Below are 20,431 nucleotides of genomic sequence, written 5' to 3' on the forward strand. Positions count from 1 at the left end.
CTTCGCTCAGTTTGTCCCGCTGCATCCTGCATTCAAGGAGAAGGCAAATGACACCAAAAAAAGACGCCACCATCAAGGCAGGGACATTTCTTTACACAGCAGCAATGGTAAATGGGGCGGAGCTAAAGAGAGAGGGTGTGTCTCCAGAATGGGGAGGAGCGATAGGACTGGGTAAAAACTGGAGCTGAAGCAGAGGGGGCGGAGTGAAGCTAGTAGTGCACCAGCCTATCCAGTGAGGCAGAGTTGGGCAAGTGCATCTGACCAAAGGGGAGGAGTTCCTTAAAATGAAGGGGCACTCAGTAAGGGGCATTTCTTTACCCGAGAGGGTTAACCCAAGCAAGGGATTGCCACAGGAGTGCAACAAGCTGTTTGGGGGTTGTGAGATTTGTTTATAGGGCCCCCTTCTTCAATCAGTTATGTATGCACATTCCTAGTGGTCGGGGGGGCTCAAGCAACACATGCTCTGTATACCCCTTAAAGGAGAGGGAGAGAGAGGATACTTGGGCAAAGAGTCATTCCTAAATAGAGGGGGTGTCCCCAAGAGGGGTGAGAATCAAAGCAGAGAGGGTGGCACTCGAGGATGGGGTGCCCATCTGCCAAATGGGGCAGAGTAGAGCCAAGAGTGCAGCAGCGAAGCAGAGGAGTTTGGGGGTCTCCCAGGCAGGTCAGACAGAGCCAATCAGAGAGAAGGCACTGGAGGGACAGTTAAGTGCCAGGGTTAGTGCCACAGCTAAATACCATCAAATAACTGAAGGGGTCCCTACTCCTCAATTACCATCGATGTGACCTGCGGGGGTCTGGCGGGGAGTCCTCTGTATCAAGCATTTAAGGTCGGGTTCACTGAGGCAGCTTTAAAGGGTCTGAGGTACGGGCCAGCGCAGTAATCACCTGGACACGTCTGTCTTGATGCCACTCATTTGATTCCATTTTAAAGACACAAAGTGAATGCATAATAGTGTGTTTTTTGAAGAGCCACAACATTGCCACCTCGGGCACATGACTTGGTGCCATCTCTCTCCTGCCAAAGTCACTGACAGTAGAAAGGGGTAGGATCTCTCTGGTTGGCATCTAGCAGCCATGGACCAGAAACAGAAAGGAAATAAAGGGCAGCATCAGATGCCATCTGCTAAGGATGTCAGCTCAGCAGCTTGCCATGAGAGTCCAGCCATTGAGAAAACCTCGTAATTGCCAAGCAGAGCAGGTGGATGGAAGTGCTTACTCTTATTGGCAGAGGATGCTTGGTACAAGTGGTGCCAGTCAGGGAGCATGGCGGGCATATCTGCACTTTCAAGAGTCAGGGATGGGAGGTTGGCATCCTGAAATAACATTTTACATATAAAGAGGGTGCATTTCAAATAGGTAGGTTGTGGTGGGCAGTAGGACCTGCTCTTAACGTGCCAGGCCCACCTCAGCTGAATTGTGTGGCATAACAGACTGGAGAAAGAGACCTGGAAAGCAAGAGGAGCCACAAGTTGCTTCATCTTGCTCTTCTGCTGTGGGTTCTGTCAACAGCAAGGGGGGCATTACTGGGCACAACTGGGGGTATGACTCAGTCTCATCTACAACCTACTTGTGTGCCCTTGCAGGGACCCTTTCAATCTGGACAACTCCAGTAACTCATCAGGGCCCACTAAAAACCCATAGAAAATGATGGGCACAGCTTTGATTGGGCATTACAGCCACCAGCGATGACCCCATATATGTGGGTCTTACACTGCGTTGGATACCCGACTCTCAGCTTTATTACGTCCAGTTTTCGAAGGGCACAGTCCACCATGGTGGTCACGGGCACCAGGCTGGGTACTAAAAAATCCTGCCCCATTGTATAGTCTTGTAAACTCACCTGCATAAATCTGGAAACTTTGGCAGACTTTAAGAACAACCCACAGTTTGAACCAAGGACCAAAGTGACAAGTGGTTATGCCATGGTACCCACTCCATCATGGCACTTAAGCTGCTGCTTGGATTAAGTCTACCCAGCTATAAAGTCGTTACTAGGACTGGCTTACTCCATCTCATGGGCACAAACTGGGTGCCAAACTTGTAAGGTGCCAGTCCATTGTAGGGCAATGGGCCAATCTACAGCTGGCAATGAGAAGCAAACTAAACTATCTAGAAATAAAAGCCACAAGGATACAGGGAGAAAATGCAAACTCGACACAAACCCCCCGCCCTGCCACAATTTGAACCCGAGACCTCTGCACACATGAAGCAGTGGCACCTAGTGCTGTGCCACCACATGGCACATAAATAAATAAATAAAAATGAACAGCATGGTGGGTTAACCAAGCTTATGTCATCCAGATGATCACCAGTGTGTTTAGATGAGGGAGAGTGGCCACAACACCACCTGCCAAGAAAAGGAGGAGAGTGGGCATGATGCCACCCACCACAACATTTTGTTCTGCTCTTTAGCTCCTCCCATGACCCCCCAAATAAACACAGTCCAAGTGAGTGCAATAAACAGCAAATCAAATTTCTTTATCAAAAAAATTGAGCACGTCACGCCATGACGCAACACTTCTTTGTCGCCCCCTATTGGACAGTCAATTTTTTTTTTTCAACAGCAGAATAAAGTTCATTTTTTGCACTTTTTTCGTTTTTTTTTTTTTACAACTTAAATATAGCATTAAAACAGAAAAAAATAACTTTACCATGGTGGGTCATTTGGGTGGGATAACAGTGGATATGGGGGGGGGTCACCCCTAAATCTATGCACTTGCGGATTCTTTCTGGAAGGTTGTGGCTCAGTCAAGTACAGGATGTATTTATATATTTATATATCAAACTAAAAGAAATACAGCAATCCCTTAAAAAAAAAAAAAAAATTACGGAAGTGGGAAGTCAAGTGCTAGTGGGGGTCCGGCTTGGGGGGAGGGGTGGTTTGGGGGTTTCAATGAATTAACTCAAGAGTTCGTCATGTGCATTTGGCTCATTGAGTCCTAACAGCAGTGTCAATCTTGCACCCCATGCCAGGGATGGCAGGTGGCAGAGCAGTCAGTCAGCTTCTCTGGCGCACCTGGAACGAGCCTTCATCAGAGCTTAGCGGGTGACTGCAAAAAAAGCGAGAGGAACCAAAAAAAAAAAATAAAAAAAAAGGGAGAAGGGGGTGCGGCTGGCAGAGTAAACACAAAATGGCTGGCGAGGAGAGGGCACACGCGGGGTGACGGAGAGCTCCCGCCCTCTGCCTGCCTTCCGCCTCCCTCTTGGCCGCCTCTATTCTTTAGCTTCCAGGAAGAGCGTCTCTTGGGGAAATAATTTGGCCTCCTTCAAGCTCCGGTTGGGGTCCAACTGGGTCACCTAGAGAGGGAGAGAAAAAAACAAAGGAAAAAAGTGACAGGCTTGGCATGTGGAGCACGGGCACAACGCACAGGCAATCACTTACACAGCGCGCCTCTTAATGGATGGGCAGACAAAGCCACTCATTTGGGTGTCGCAGTGACTCAGTCCTCAGTGGTATCAGTGTTTATGTTATATAGCGCCTTTCAAAGCGCATCACATGACCCCAATACCCTCGACTGCACAGACCCAAAGGCGGGTCACAGCTGATAAAGCGCCTTTCGGTACCAACATCAAGCCACACGTGTCACTCACATCTGTCTGTTCATTGCTATATAGCGCCTTTCATCTATTACTACACATCCTAGCGATATTTTAAGTTATCGTTCTCCATTGACTGATATGGACCCCATTTCACGTCTGTCTCTGTATAAAGAAGAGACCATCACCATATAGTGCCATACATGCAGATTTACTAGCGGAGTCACTTCAGTCGTATCAATCGGTGTAGTGGTGCAATACACTCTTACAAGATGGGGTCTGCTAATCAGTATATAGCGCCTTTATATGTACAGTAAATAATAAACCATAGCTCTCACTATAAAGTGCACGTTACGACCATCTACCGATCAGTATATAGCGCCTTTCACATTGGTATACAGCACATTAATATCCTTCTGCTAGTATATAGCGCCTTTCACATCCGTCACTAAGCTGGGCTTTGTTTAGCTCTCAGTATACAGCGCCTTTCATGTTCATCTATTACAATAGAGAGGCTTTCTATCAGTTTATTAATAAATTGTGGATGTGTCACTATATAATGCCTTGTATAAATAATAGGCACTGCCTGTATCTCTCAGTTTATAGCGCCTTTGACTTCTATCACTAAGTAGAGTTTGGTTCAGCTCACTATAAAGCGCCTTGTATTTGTAGTACGCACAGTCTGCCTTGTGTCTCTCTCACTATATAGCGCCTTTCCTATTTCTCTGCCATTACACAGGGCCCTGTATCTCTCTTAGTATTTAGCGCCTGACATGTCTGTCGACCAGTGTGCCGTTTTTGTGTTTCATTCCTTTATTCAGCATAAACTTTTGCATAACATTTTGTAATGCAGCAGCACTGGGCACAAGGCTGGAGCAAATGATGACCAGGATGCCAGCCGAGTGCCCTGAGACTCACTGACCTACTGGTAAACCGGGTATGGATGTCTCTGTGACGAGTCCCCGTGGGGGGCGTACACAGAAACGAGGGGAAGGTGCCAATGACACTGAGAAAGTTCCGGGGCCTGGGATGTGGACCCTGATCCCTTAAGCACTAATCACTGTGCCACCGTGTCTCCCACCCGACCAGGCCGTGAACAGATAGAAACGTCCAAGCGCACGCGTCAGCCTTTTTCTGCGCGCACTTCCCATTGTGTCGTCTGTGAAGAAAGCGACCGTACAGCACGGGCACAGCGGGCAGCTGGTGATGCAGCCCACCACCCATCTTTACCAGTTTATATTTCCTTTGCTAGTATCCGGGCTCTGGGCAGCGGTGGGATTTCAGCCTTTTAATTCCTTTCTTCAACCGTTGTTATGTATACGTCGGCCTTGAATTTCACAATCGCTCAGTCGATTTACTCGATGGCCACAGCAACGCATTTCGCTATGTGCCCCCCGGAGCGGAGATGCAGTGTAAAGTTGGTGCCCCCCGTCTGCAGTGCCCGACGAGTGTTACAGGCAGGCAGGCAGGCAGAAGGACGGGTTATTTCATCTCAGTGTTGTCAAGTCGGAGGTTAACATACGGCCCCCCCACTCGGGCTGCGCCGCGGGCTGTTGATGTAATTATTTACAGCTGTGATACCTTGTTAGAAAAACCTGTTAGGTCGACAGGAGCACAAAACAAGTTTGCGCGCTTCCTGCTGCGGAGGACTAATTGAGCAGCTTTTGTTGTGTTGTTTGTGCTTTTGACTCCAGCAGGAGGAGGAGGAGGAGGAGGAAAAAAAAAAAAAAAAGTCTCCAAATGGCCGTCTGTTACAGTTGGCCGCCGCCGCGCCGTCGCGCTGCACACAAACTGCACTCGAGAACGAGGAAGAGGAGGAGGAGGAGGAAGGTGACGACTTACCGCGTGGCCCCTCTTTGTGACATGAACTTCGACGTGAAACATGAAAACTTATGCCCCCCCCCACCCCCCAAGAAAACGGCTCAGTTACTAAACTGGGGGCAAGGAGGTCAGTATCAAGGGGAGGGGTGGCATTCGGTTGACACTGGCAGGTCACACGCACTCAAATTCACCCCAAAATCATGTGGCCCCGCTTTCAAACACCACCCTGGCATCTCTCAAAGTCACCACCACCATCATCAACACCTCCACACCCAGTGGCATAAGTACAGGTGGCACCGGGGCCCATGGGCACCTCATGACTTTAGCTGACATCAGGATGTGAATGACGACTCCATAAAGCTTCATTATGACCTCTGACCTTTTAAGCGGCGTAACTCGCTGATGGTGGGCACTTTTCTGTCGCACTACAGCCCATCCAGTTCTACTTACCCCTCTGCCCAAATGCCCTAACACCCCACCTATCACATCATCATGTCCTAAGCTCAAGCCCCTCAGCACACTACCATCCTCGGGACCCCAACAACATAATAATAATAATAATAATAATCCAACACGTTATTTATATAGCGCCTTTCCCATGCTCAAGGCGCTTCACAGAGTCTTAAAAAACAAATCAACGTCCCCAAGCCCTGCGGTGTAACTATAGCAGGGATGGGGGTCCACGAGGCCGGGGGGGCCCACGGTGACTGCAGGACTTTGCTCCATGCAGCTCAGCCAATACCATTGGGTTTAATTTAATTTGACATGGGGGGCTATCAAATTGTAGTTACCCCAGTACACATGCTTGGCCTAGCCATCACCATCATAAAGCCCCCCGATGTCCTAAAGTCAACCTATCACCATCAACCTAGTTACAAGGTCAACAAGGTCAACACCCCCATGTCCCAACTTTAAATGTCAGACCCCTACTATTGCAAAAACATCACAGACTCACCCACCTCCATAGGACCCCCAGGCCATTAAAACACCAGCCAAGAGACGTCCCCCAAAATTCAACACACCCAATGCACCACCCCGTCCACATGAGCCCCTGCACTGCAAACTCAAATGTACCCAGTGTGCTGCCCAATGGCATCGGACCCCTCAAGCCCACCAACATGAACCTCACACATTCCAAGAGGACCCCCACCAAGGTCAATGCCCCCACATCCCTTCTTCTGCACAACATCACTGACTCAGCCATCTCCCTGGCCTAACCTCAATTGCGCACCATCCAAGAGATGCCCACCCAAAAATCCCAAACACCAAATGCACCCCCTCATCCCACTTACGTCACCTCCAATGCAAACTCAACCCCCACCCGACTGGGCTGCCCTACAGCACATCAGCCCCTCAAGCCCACCACGCCTCAAAATCTTAAGAGACTTCTGAACCCCCAACGTTGGCACAACCCTCACCATCTAACATCATTCAGAAACCCAAGTGCCGGCCCCCAATGTGCTGTCCCGTGGCATTGCCACCTCACTCCTTAGCCCAATCTGAACCCCCTGGCATTGTCATAACCCTCGCCATCCACCACCCCACCAAATCTAAACAGCCAAAACTGCTTCAGCTGCCCCCCACACTAACTACAGTGTCATTAACCCCAACCTTCTCATAAACTCTGCCTCCTGCCAATGCCATAACCAAGACCACCAGTGGGGCATCCTTTGTCTCAAGGCCAAGCTCTACTGTGACCCTAACAGTTATCATACCGCTCCCTGCTATAACCCTCCGGACCACCAAACCGGTAACACTCACCACACAACAGTCCCACTTAACTATGTCACGACATGCATCACCCATGCCAACCTGAGCAGTTCTCTGTGCTGTCTGCCCCTCACCAGCCTGCCAACTGCTCTGTAACCTGAGCTGCTACCTCCAACACGGGCAAGCCCAACCGAGACCCCCCTGGCCAACTCGCAAATCCTGAACTCCTAACGTCTCACTAGACCCCCCATCACTAAAAAAAAAAATCATTCACTCCCAAACTTGAGGGGAGCAGAAGAGCCGCGGGGCATCCGAATCCACGCAGGAGTCACCTGACCCTCCCCAAGGCTGCCATCATGTGCCGGTGATCTCCTGTGCCCGCCCTCAGCTTCATCATGTGTCACCGAGGGCACAGGCGGAGATACTGGCTGGGGTGGGCGTGCAGGAGTCGGCAGAGTGTTAACCAATGGAGGGAGGCGTTCCCACCAGCCGCGCCCTCACGCAGGGGCTGCGCTCGCGGTTGGCGCAGGGGACTGGCGGAGTTTGCAAATGTTTACACTCTTATCCAATTAACAGACAATAAGCGGCACAGCATCTGTCAACAAACAAAGCTGTTGTTTTTGCTGTTCTCTCCTCCTCGCTTCACGCACGCCGCGCTTCTCGCCGAGACTTCTGGCTTACCTCCCCACCTAATTAGGGGGACAGTGCTGATCAGTGTTACCCCTCGGGGGACGCGGCTCGGAACGGCGGAGCTCGCACACCCCACCCCGCCATCTGGAGAACTCTAAAATAATCTGCATTTTAACACTGTACATGTGGGCGCATCTCCCTGGGCCTCGCTGGCGATGGCGGCGCCAACGTTTCATAGGCTTTCTGTCTCATTTGGTGCCTCGGTGGCAGAGGGGGGCCACCAGGGGGCAGAGCGCTCCACCGCCCCAGAGGTTCAGACGTGTTGGTAGTGGCAGAGCAGCCAGGTCGGCTGAGCTCCCCTGAGGGGCCTGCAGTGGTGCCATGCGTCTGGGTGGGGGGGGCTACCTCAGAAGTCTCTAAGAGCGCCCGCACTTCTCAAGCTCTCCTGTAGGTCATCAGCTGACCAGTCCTGAGGGTCACCTCCTGGCTCTCTTCACTTGTCCCACTATTGTCATCCGTGTCTTAGGACTGGACACGGTTAAACGGAGTTCACCTTGTGGTCACACCACTGCCACTCTAGCCACCAACTTCCACCTGCAGTGGCCCACCCCATGGACACGCTGCTTCAGCCACCTTCTGGAAGGCACTTTGACTGGGGTGGTCGGCAAAAATGGTTTGATGGACGAATGAAAGGAGGATGGCCAGACATGTCCACATAGTGGAGAGACCACCAATCCTCAAGTAAAGATTCCTTAGAGCAGAGGTCTGCAGAGGTTGGACCCATCAAGGAGGCTACAGTGGGCACGTGATTGTCATAACTGCACAACTGGCCACCCACCCTGATGAATCCTGATTTTTGCTAGGACTTCCGGAGGGTGGGCTCAGAATTTGATCTCATTGAATGCGGCTTGGTTATGGTCACTAGAATGCCACATCAGTTCCCCACCATGTCCACCACCTCCCTGGACTGCATGCTGCCAATCACGTGGCACCCACACCACAACGCAGAAACCTTGAGTCCCTCATTGAATTACTGGTGGTCTCCTTCTGGCTCTTGTGCTGCTCCCACTACGGCCGAGGCCAGATGTCCCGATCCCTCCCAAGCTGCGCCCCGACACACTTATGTGGAACCCGCCTGGGGTCACGCCTTGTGTCCTCTGCCACTGCAGACCCTTCTACCTGCTGTGGCCCACACAGAACAGGGTGACAGGCAGGTCTACAGACGAACGAGAGGAGAATGGGGAGGCCAGGACCCTCCAAGTGAAAGCTCTTCACAGTGTTGGTGTACGGAGGTCGACACGAAGCAGCAGAAGACCACGCCTGTCAACACAACTGCAAAGGCGAATCCTGGTTGGACGAATCCCGATTTCCTCTGGAACCTGCAGCTGGTGGGATTAGAATTTCCCATAAACAACGTGAACCTGTAGACCCCCCTGCCTTGTATCAACACTACAGCCCTACTGTGGTCATGGTGTAAGGACACACGTGAGGCCCCTTAATACTAACTGAGGGTCACCTAAATGCCAGGATCCACCAACTCCTGAACCGCATGCTGCCAATCACACGGTGCCCATACTGCCAACTGAACCCCTCGTCCTTGACACAGGTGATCATCCTCTCTGGCTCTTGTGCAGCTCTCCCTTGTCCCTAAATCTGGCGTCACCCCTGATCCCCTGGAGCGTCACATCTTCTCTGAGACACATTTATAACGTACGGGATTCACATTGTGGTGAGACCCCATGCCATCTGGAAAGCATGCCACGTGGCACCTGAACTACAAACGTTGACTCCTCAGTGCTCCTTCATTAGCTCTTGTGCAGCTCTTCAGTGGTCCCACTGTACTTCAGTCACATGACTGCCCTTCATCTCCTGTCCACCCTGATCCCCCCCGAGGCACCGCTTCTCATCCAAGCTGCTCAGTTATCCTCCATCTTCTCCCAGGAACATCGACACAGGATTCACCTTGCAGTCGTCACACCTCATGTCCTCCGACACCTGCACTGCATGCGGCCCACCACGTGACGGCCACATTACAACTTGCAGCCGTTCATCCTTTATATCGAGGGTCTTGTATCCCGCCTGGTCCCACGGTAGAGTAGCGGGAGGCGGAGAGAAAGCTACCTGTTGTACAAGAGGGTCTTTAGTCGGTGGCAGTCCGACTGGCCGCTGAGCTGACCAGGACCACCTTCACTGCAGCGTCAGGATGACCCCAAATCCGTTAGCGCCACTGCTGTAATACGGCGGTGAGAAGCCCTGAGCGGACACACGTGGCGCTGTGGCCTGGATTTGTTTTGGAGGAGTGGGAGGGGCTAACAGAAAGGGCGGAGACTAAAGGCCCCATCACCTGACTCGATGATTCCAGCGATTTTTAGCCACAGACTTCATTTACTTCTTGTCTGACAAGTCGGGGACAGTCGCAGCACACACCCGCGCCCAGCGTCTTGTAAAAACACAAGTGACAAAGCAATGGAGGCGTCTGCGGATTACACGAATCATGAAGGTGGGAAGGGGCATGCTAGGTGACAAGACTCTCTAACCACCCGCAAAGTCTGGGCCGACACCTCTGCAGTGTCGTAGAGCTCACCTGCACCCTCCAGTAGCAGACCCCCATATGTGTAGTGTGACGCACGCTGGTCACCATCACAGATCGGCAGGGCACACAAGTGGCAGCCACATCCCTGGTGTTAATGCCAGTACAGCTTTTCACCTCAGGATAGACACACAGCCATCTGCCTGTGCCAGGTTGGACGCCACTTTGTTTGGCCGCTGCTGTCATGCGGCCTAAAGGAGGGCGCAGCTTGGGCTTGGGGGGCAAAGCTTACAATGGAGGACGCCATTCTCTTCAAAGTTAATTGTGAACTTCTGTCTGTGCCACACAGATGACCAGCAACTGGCAACAGAAACAACTTTACTGAAATACGGGAAAGAACAAAACGCATACACGGTGCCCACTTATTCATGACCTCAATGCCAAGGCACTGTAGAAGCCAAACAATGCAACCTGTGGAGTCGCTCTCCTCTGACTGGGCACAAAAAATCCACTCGAAGCACCGGCTGGGATCAAACAGTGCCATGCCAGGAACACATATGAAGGGGGCTTCCTATTGAAAGAGAAGGTGGCATGGCGGATAGTCATGAGGAGGCCATTGTTTCAGGGGGCACAGCTAGAAATGATAAGTGACAGATGGCAGTGGTTGAGGTGGCGGTCTTGTTTACTTGTTAATGTTCAACAGTTTCAGGGTCCTGGGTTCACTTCGCAGCCAGGCCACTGAGTGTTGGCGTAGCTTTGTCTTGTGGTGCCCCAGTCTTTGCCAGCATCACAAAGATGTGCAGGCCAGGCTGACGGGCACCTCTAGGTTGGCAGGAGGGGGGGGGGTAAGTGCAAGGGGCTGGTGGTTTATATCAATAATGCCAAGCTCAGGTCCCCTTGGCCTTGGGACCCCTGCAGATTATTTTTATTTTTCTACCCTCCTTGGCCACCCGACCAGAGCCTCTGACTTATCCTTGTAAATCTTTAGAGGCGTCTTCTATTGTCAGCGAACTGACAGACAAACTCTGAAGGAAAACCACGAGATACACGTAAAAAAAAAAAACAGAAGGGAAGAAAAAATAAAGAGGAATGAAACCGAAGCCCAAAACGACAGACAACAATCGTGGTGGAGAGAACAAGAGGGTGAAAACCGAAAAGTACAGGCGAGAGGAGGGCGCGACGATAAACTTTGAGCGCTTCAGAGATTTGGTACCTGCAGATCAGATGAGGATTTGCACCGTTAGCTGTCTTTTGACCCCGTCATGACGAAGACGCATGGGTCGTGACCTCAGAGGCCACGCCCCTAGCAACACTGGGAGCCAACCTAACAAACAGAAAAGAGCAGAGGACCCAAAAACCAGACCAAATTATGACACAAGCAAGATGAAGGAGTCGGGCGTGCCAAGCGTTACAGCCAGGGGGCGCCACACTGCTGAACTGACCTTATGCACAATGCCTGTTGTGATTACGGTTATTCTTCATTATCTTTATTAAATGAATACGCGTTTTCCTGGACCCTCTCCATTATCTTTTTAATTATTTATTTTGTCCCCCATGTCACTTTTAAGGACGTTATTATTTTTTTTTTTACCCTCGTCTTCTTTTGTGTTCATGCAACGTTGTCATTCGTCACATCACCGACTCCATGGCTGCGTTTTCACGCGGCGTGATCCCTCGGTGGATAAAGGAGGTCATTCTCGTGGTTCTCGGTAACGGAGGTTTAAAAAAGCAAGTCGGGAGGTTCGCTAAGGATTTTGACAAACCTCTCTTTGGTTCTCCTCTTTAACTTGCCGCTCGGTTGATTTTCATTTACCTGTCTGACTTCTTCACTGGGGTCTTGCTGGCCCCCTCGCTGTCCCTCTCGTTCTCACAATGACCCCTAATGTGCCTGACATTCTGACTTGAATGAGTGACCAACAAGCAACATGGCAACAAAATCAACTCATATCTCTCTCTCTCTATACAGTATATATATAAAATCCAAAGTCTGTCTGTCTGTCTGTCCGCTTTTCACGTGACAGCTACTTAATGGATTTCGATCGTTTTTTTTTTCTAGAATTTGCTTGAACATTCCAGACGATTTGGCGACTTCTCTCACAGTTCACTTGCAGGAGTGATACATTCACGCTAATCCTAAAGAGAGGCTGCGGGCCGAGGGGGGGGCGTGACATCAGGAGTGGGCGGGGCCACGAGGACGGCTAGTACATTTATAAAGTCGAATACGTATGCCACAGTTTGCAAAGCTGATGTTAAAACTCCGATTCCGGGGTATAAGAACGAGTCCAAAACCCCCCCAAAAAATGAAATAAACCTCCAAATATAATAATAGCGGGCAAGCAGAAAACGCCAATCGGCCCACCTGATGCCCCCCTCAAGCCTTCCAAAGGCTCTTGTGACGAAGGTCTCGACCACTGACCAGTAAAGTGCTTAAATTACTTAAAACCTAAATCCATTCTGGGGGCACACGAGTGCCACTGTCACATGTAAAGGGCAGTGCCGTGCAGCCCACATGCCAGACATCAACCTGGGGGCAGCAGGAGGGTCACAAGCTGCGATTGTCTCAGTAAGTCAGAGAGCACATGAAGCACAGTGCCCTGAAAGGCTTCGTTTTTTTGATTTTTTCTACCATAAAAAGGAGTGGGCAGTGGTACTTGGGGGGCATAACAAAGGACAGAAAGACAGCCTACTGCTGATCTTCCTCCTAATCCCACTCCGTATTATTCATGGTGGGCACCATAACTAGCAATGCCACCCCTCAAGCCTTAAGTGCCCTCGACACAACCCACATGCCGCGGGTTTCATTTATCGTCACAGAAAGGGCAGGCTGGCAAAGGCCGAGTGGCCATTTTTTAATTGTCCCACCCAACGTTGCTAGGATGGGCATCAAGCCTGCATTGGCATCAAAACGTGACGTTCACAGCCGGCAGGTTTGGCGGTTCCCCCTCCACCAAAGCCCTCTAAAGATGAACACTTTCCTCGTCGTCGAGTGACAAGTGGGCTATCTATAGTCAGGGGAGACCCCCTTCTGTGATACAGCTGACGTAATTGGGGGCTTTGTACCCCCCAGCAGGGACAGCAGCACAGACTCGTGTTTGGCCATGGGGGTATCAGAACTGCGAAGTATCACCCGCCTGCCTGCCCGCCATTACAGTGCATCAAGACAGGAAGAGATGACGGACACAACAGAATGGGAGAAACCAAAAAAAAATGAAAAAAAAGTGTGCCAGGCACAGTGGCAGGCATCTAACAGCAATCAGGGAAATTACTGTCACAATGCGCCCGCTTTATGTTAATTAAACCAAAATAACTTGCCTGTTTTAACATTCTGTTGTCAGTGTTTATTTGACCAATTACTAAACCAGTGGGAGATCATTAGCTGCTCCCAGCAACCAGCAGGAACACATTTAGCAGGGGAGTTAAGAGAGCGGCATCAAAGGAGGCAGCTCGTTATGTGCGATAGGTTGGCACCCGCGTTCTACCTCTGCCCTGCCTGCCAGCTGTACCCATTTTCGTTAACACCGAGTCAGGCTGCCGTCGCGTTCTCGTCCATCAGACTGGCATCTCTTGCACCGGGTGAAAGGAGCACAAAGGGCCGTGGTGGTCTCTCGGCTCCTGTTTGGGGTCACCGTGAATCCCAGATTTGGGGCTCTGTGTTTGACAGCTGCGTCCAAGTGAGGCTTAGGTGACATTGTCCTGGGCTTTTCGTGTCGGGTCATAAAGACGATAAAATTAAAATGACGAGCTTCTTCACTGACCGGTGCCACGAAGTGCTCTGAAACACTGGCAGAACATTCTAGAAAACCCCAGTCCGTAGTTTGTACCCATCATTACAATCGGTCCAGAGAAGAAGGATGCCACCATCCCTGGCACTTCACGCCATCCTGTTATGCCAAGGTTCTGATTTAAGGCTACAACTCAGCATTTCACAGGGCTGGACCCTCAAAGCTGACCACCAAACCCCTGGACATGGGACATTCTGTAACTGGATTTTGGACTGCACACCTGCAAGGAGCCCACCTGGTATCGCCTTAACGTATGGGCACTGGCCGGGGGATAACGCCTACGTCAAATGCAGTTTTCTTCATTATGTGTACTTTACCCCGGGGGGCCTATGCTGCTGTTCAGATGGCCCCACCTATGCCATCGAATTCTGTGTTGCGCCACAAGCATGTGCCTGAACGCTACTTGGCGGTGTTTGTACCACGTAAGAAAAGCCAACGATCGGTTAAAGTGCAGGCAGTTGTTGCCCTCTGGGACCACCGTGCCTCTTGCCACACATTTTCCTCCGTATTTGTCCCTCACATGACTCCACTTTTACATACATTTGCTGACTTCCAAAGCAAACTTAGCAAAGGGGCAAATCGGAGTCATGGGGGTCTGCATGGGGTCCACATCGATGTGACGTGCAGTCAGAGTTGTGTGTAGGTGAGCGTCATGCCGTGCCATAGATACACCATAGCCAACGCCGACTCGGCTGGAGGCTCGACACAGAGGTACAGACCTGCCCTAACTGGTGGGCGTTAGCACGTGCACATCCCCAACATGGACCCTCAGCACGGGCACTCCACAGTGAAGTGTGCCAAGCCCCCTGCTACGACCAAACACTCCATCATTAAGTCTGCCGAGGGTACCACCACGGGTCTGATCACCAGCAACACCGAGACAAGCTGACAACAGTGTCACCCTTAACATCAGCAAAACGCAGGAGGCTGAGCACACTGCCATCCACATTGCAGGGCACGCTGTGGAGAGGGTAGTGGGGGGACGTCAGTAATGAAAAGGAGTGGGCACAAGCCAAGAAAGCTGACCCACGCTTCTGCCTTCTCAAGCGATCCCTTCATTGGTTGTCACTAACTTCTGCAGGTCCCCACCGGCTGCTTCGCAAACTGGCGACGGAAGGTGGCAGAGAACATGCCTGGCACCCAGCTGCCTTCAGTTCAGCACATACAACACTCACTGCCACAGAAAGGCAAACTGGATCATTAAAGAGCTCTGCCATCTTGCACTGTCGCGGGTCTCACCTCTCCTTTCTGGGTGATTGGCACTCACACCAGCCGCTGCGCAGTCGGGGGTCTGCGCTCAGGTGGTAAGGTTACTGAACAGCCAAACGTAAGAGGAGACACTTGGATGTGTCTGCATATGCAGTTTTACTGAACAATATCGCATGTGTATACCTTTACAATATTTAACTATAGAAACGACTGACGGGGCACAAATAACAACACTCTTTAAAATAAAGATACGTCATTGGATAGGAGAACCAAGGATAGCACTGGACACCCATCAAGATAGACTGATGGATGAACAGCGGGCACAGAGAACAAAATTCTTCAAATAAAGATATGCAAATGGTGTGTGAAGGGAGAAGAAGAGCACAATATGAACAGCGGGCACTATGATGGGCAAAGTACTGTATACTGTAACAGCTGATGGATGTATGGGGGCACAAATTATAACACTAAAAAAAATAAATATGCAAATGTCTGGTGACATCTGAATTGTGGGCATTAAGATTGGCACCATATAAAGTGACTGATGGATTAATGGCGGGTGGCACAGAAAAACACACGCTAGGAAACTGATTAGTGATTAGGTGGTGGTATAAAAAGAAAAAAGAGCAGAGTATGGATAGTGGGCACAATTTAAAATAAAGATAGTCTGAAGAAGGACAATCGGTTGGCACAGAGAATGACACTTCTTATACATATACAAATGGCTTAATGGTGGGGGGCACAGAAAACCACACTCTAGGAAACTGATTAGTGATCAGATGGTGGTACGAAAAGAAAAAAGAGCAGAGTATGGATGGTGGGCACTAAGATGGGCACAACATAAAATAAAAGATAGATTAGTGTATGATTGGATGGCACAGACAATGACAAATGAATCATGGGTCAACAGACAGGAAAGGCACAATAAGAATGGGGTGGGCAATGTATAGAGCAAAGGCTGACAGATGTATGGGGCACGGATGGTATTCTTTAGAAATAAAGGTATGCAAATGGCTCATGTATTGTGAGCAAAAGAAAAGAAAGGCAAAATATGGAGGCCATGGAGATGGGTGCTAAATGTAATAAAGATGGGCTGGTGGATGAATGGTAGGCACAGAGACATGCACACTTTATAAAGTAATGAAATGCAAATGAATCACGGGTTAAAAAAAAGGCGCAATAAGAATAGGGTGGGCACTAAGGTGGGCAATGCATATAGTACAGTAACAGCTGATGGATGTATGGGGGGGTATAGATAATAACATTCTTTAAAGCACAGGTGGGCAACAAGAAAAGACAGGTCCAAAATGAATGGCGGGCACCATGATGGGAGCTGCACATGGCAATGACCGATGGATGAGGGAAGGATGTTTTAATGATTTGTGGAAAAGCCAGATGGGCATTACAGGCGGTAAGAAGAAAGCTTTAGCGGTGAACTTGTGATTCTTAAGGATGAGTTCAGCACATGCTGGACAACGATGATGCAGGGACAGTGAAAGGCGCTAGATGCCTGGTACCGCATTAATTAAGCAGTACGGTTCAAGACCCCAAGAAGCGCCTACGAGAGTGCGCCCCCTGCAGTCCCTTTTTCTGCACCTTAGAAGAACCCAACAAAACTCCCAGACTACACTTAAGGCGTCAAAGTCGCTATAATGGTGTAGGAAACTGCAAGCAAGAGAGAATATTTTACTCTTGGAATAGAGCAATAAAAAGATAAAATAAAAGGAAGAGGAAAGGAGAAAACCGAACAGACCGAATCAGTCCGTCACAGAAACAAAAGTATTCTGTAATTTGTTCTGCTGATCCTCGGCAATCAGCTTCTGTTTTCAAATGAGAGATGAAATCCCTTTTAAACGCCATTCCAGAGAATTACAAATGCAATATTCGTACTCTGTCTAATCCCGCGGAAAACGGAAAAAAAAGAAAGAAAGAGAAAAAAAAAGAGCGGAGCGGCAGCCTCGGATGTCACTTAGCCGTTTTCCGTTTTCATTTTAATTAGATTTTAGCGAGCCGGGATTACACAAAGCTGCGTTCAGATGCACAGACACCGCTGCCACTTGACTCGCTCCCATCGAGTTTAAGGGGGGGTTTGGTGGTCGGGGGTGGTGACGCCACCAACGGTATTCTGATCAGTTGCTTTTTTGCCGTTCATTTGCATGTCGTCGCCTGCTGCTCTGAGTGCGGCGCTCGCGCCCGTGCATATCGATGGCAAGTTGATGAGGCGCTGACCCCACCAGGCTCCCTGAGATCACTCAGAATTAACAGGCGAGCGCTGGCTGTGTGGCAGGCGCCCTTCGCTTCGCTCCGCTCCGTTACACGGCACCAAGCACGCCGTCTCCCTTCCCTTCCCTTCCCCTCCCTCGAGAGCCCCCGAACCTGCTGCCATGCCGGCCGGGGAGGCGCCCCTTATTGAATAAGGCCCGACTTGTTTTTCTCAGGTCTAATTAGGCAGGTAGTTAAAGACACGCAGCCGCACACACACACGTACGCTCATTACGGCGCTGCCACACGGCTCACCGGCCCTATTAATTACCGCGAGCTGCACTTACCAGCCGTCCTGAGCGCGCATACTGGGACGCTAATTAATAAGCGCAATCAGGAGCCGCACGACGACATGGAGAGGAGGACTCGGGGAGAGAGAGAGAGAGAAGAAGGGCTGGCGTTTAATTAAAGTACAAAACAGACCCTCTAGATGATGATGATGATGATGATTATTATTGATATATTCAACTCTTCACGAAAAAAAAAATCCCTCAAAACAAACCGTCGGCCATCGCCGCGCCATGTGCGAATCCCTCTTCCTAAAGACATGCAGGTCACCTGTCGTGCCACTTCAGGTACTCATTCCGCACATCTGTTCATTCATTCACCCACCCGGTGACCGTACGGCTTTCCCTCGCATCCTGGATTGCTGGGTCCAAATCCCCAGCCTGGTCACCCGCCGTCGGAGTGGACATTAAACTTTCTCTTCAAGTCTGTGAGAGTGCCAGCCATGACGGTTAGCCGAACTGGTCGATATGAACACGTACAGCTGTGGGGTCAGCATTCAGGTGAGATACACGCCGTGTGCAGCTGATCCTACACGGTGAACCTTTAAAGAGGGTTGAAAGCGCGTTCTCTCGGTGTCTGAAGCTGAGCGCCGCAACTGGGATAAAAGGCACAAAATGTGAACGGCAATCTTTATCAAAAATGGGAAAGGAATCCTATAAAAGTGAATGATGTCAAAGGAGTAGGCAGACACATTTAAATAACACTGAATAGTAATGATAGATACACGTGAAAGGTAATAAATACACCATAATAGGCAGACAATTTGAAAGGCACTAAATCGTTTTTCAGATACACAGAAATATACATGGAGATATTAACAAACTGACACATATTGATAGATGAGAAAGACGCACGGACAGACAGACAGACAGACAGACAGGTATAAAAAGCATTATATTAGAGGTCAAAACAGAGCTATAATCACTAAACACGATAGACAGACAGACATGAAACACACACTAATATACTGTAGGTGGGAGGACAGTCAGATAGGAAGGCACTACATTGTAGTTATGAAAGGTGCTATATAACAGGCAGAGAGACAAGAAAAGCGTTAATAGATGGATGGATAGATAGATAGATAGATAGATAGATAGATAGATAAAGATAGTGAATGACACTACGTAATAGACAGACAGACATGAAAGGCACTATATAATAGACAGACTGGCATGAAAGGCATTATTATATAATAGAGTTTGTACCGACTGCTCAACACGGGTTCAAACAGATGACATCTCCTCAGTTCCCACTGCTCTCTAGCTCACCTTTCCTTAATTTATTTTAATGCCCACTTTATGCCCTAAAGGTGTTAGAGTTTGCTAAAAACTTTACAAGATGCCCATCTCCAGTATCCCTTTGCCCAGAGCTGTATGAACGTAAACGATATGCATCTGAATGTTTTGTGCCCTCGCTTTCTCAAATTCATCCACTGCGCCCCCATCTTTATATTTAATAAGCTGCCATAATGCACCTCAGGGATGTTGGTGGCCATCGCCTATCCTGGCATCACTGGGTGTAAGACAGGAGCCAGCCGTGGATGTGATGGGCACACTGGCACCTCCCCTGCCCTTTCACTTTTGGGATGTTGGTGACAAGGTTCTAAAGTCCCCACGGCCGGGCGGTGGCCCTGCTGAAATGCGTGCCCAGTCGGTGTCCTGGTGTTGTGCGGCGGCAGTGCTAACCGCTGTGCCACCGGGCTGCCCCCTGAGTGACAATCAGCGCAGTGACGTCGCGGCGTGTGACAGTCAGACTTCTCAGAGCCCCCTTTGCCATCTCCCTCGCTAAGTGGCCTTTTTTAATTACGCGTTCAGCGAGTTTCTCCCTCCAGTCAAGTAGTCACTTTGTTAAACATTTTAAAGTTTACATTTTTATGATTTTTTTTTTAAAGCTGACTTTCACATTATCATTAGCTTTCCTGCGGAGCTGCTAAGGCCATTAATTCCATTTTAATTAATGACAGACGCTCGGAGTTTCTTTTGGACAAATGAAGCTGACTGACTCGACGACTGAGCTTACTGGAGAAATGAAGTGAAAACGGAGCGGATTTGTTATAAAATAAAAACAAGGCCGACTGCTCTGTTTAAACAACTGAAATGCAACAATAACCGACGAGCTGTAAATAAATTAAGTTACGTCACAGAGGCACATATACCATTAAAATGGGGGGGCTCACAGATCTAGCATCCCGGGTTCAAATGCTGCCCCCGTGTGGGGTTTTGTCTGCCACTCATTTTGGCCCCAATAGCGGAGTGCGAGTGGGTGAAGGACTGGCACCCCCCTCAGGGCTCTTTCCTGCTTTTCAGCTAGTGCTGCCTGGATTGGCTGCAGCCCACCAGCCCATTGACCCCAACAAGTTTGAGATTGACTGGAGGATTCGGGGAAGCAAACAGGACGAGTTTATTACTTTATTATGAAAGCGTTTGTTTATTCTACTTGGATTGCTCTGCCATGGCACAAATCACGGGGTGGCAGGTCTCTGTGCCCACAAGCAGGGTCCATTAAGAAAGGTATTTTCATTGTAAGATGTAATGTTAAGTGGGCAAGCACAGTGGCACTGGAGAATCAGTGCCCCGGGTTCAAATCCTAATCTTCCAGTTGTTGTCTGAGTGGGTTTCACCCCCTCAATCCCTAAAGACACGCGATGAACTGGCAACCC

At 49.8% G+C, this 20,431-nt stretch overlaps 1 protein-coding gene across 1 annotated transcript in view; it reads right to left on the minus strand.

Annotated features, from left to right (window-relative positions):
- Positions 1–2,462: 2,462 nt before the first annotated feature.
- Positions 2,463–20,431, minus strand: part of faf1 (Fas (TNFRSF6) associated factor 1) — a 218,093-nt gene continuing 200,124 nt past the window's right edge. The window contains exon 19 of the mRNA XM_039767268.1: positions 2,463–3,300. Within this exon, the coding sequence (XP_039623202.1) occupies positions 3,217–3,300 (84 nt within the window). The 3' untranslated portion in view covers positions 2,463–3,216. The remainder of the gene's footprint in view (positions 3,301–20,431) is intronic.

Source organism: Polypterus senegalus, chromosome 10, assembly GCF_016835505.1.
Source record: "Polypterus senegalus isolate Bchr_013 chromosome 10, ASM1683550v1, whole genome shotgun sequence".
Classification (NCBI taxonomy): Eukaryota; Metazoa; Chordata; class Cladistia; order Polypteriformes; family Polypteridae; genus Polypterus; species Polypterus senegalus.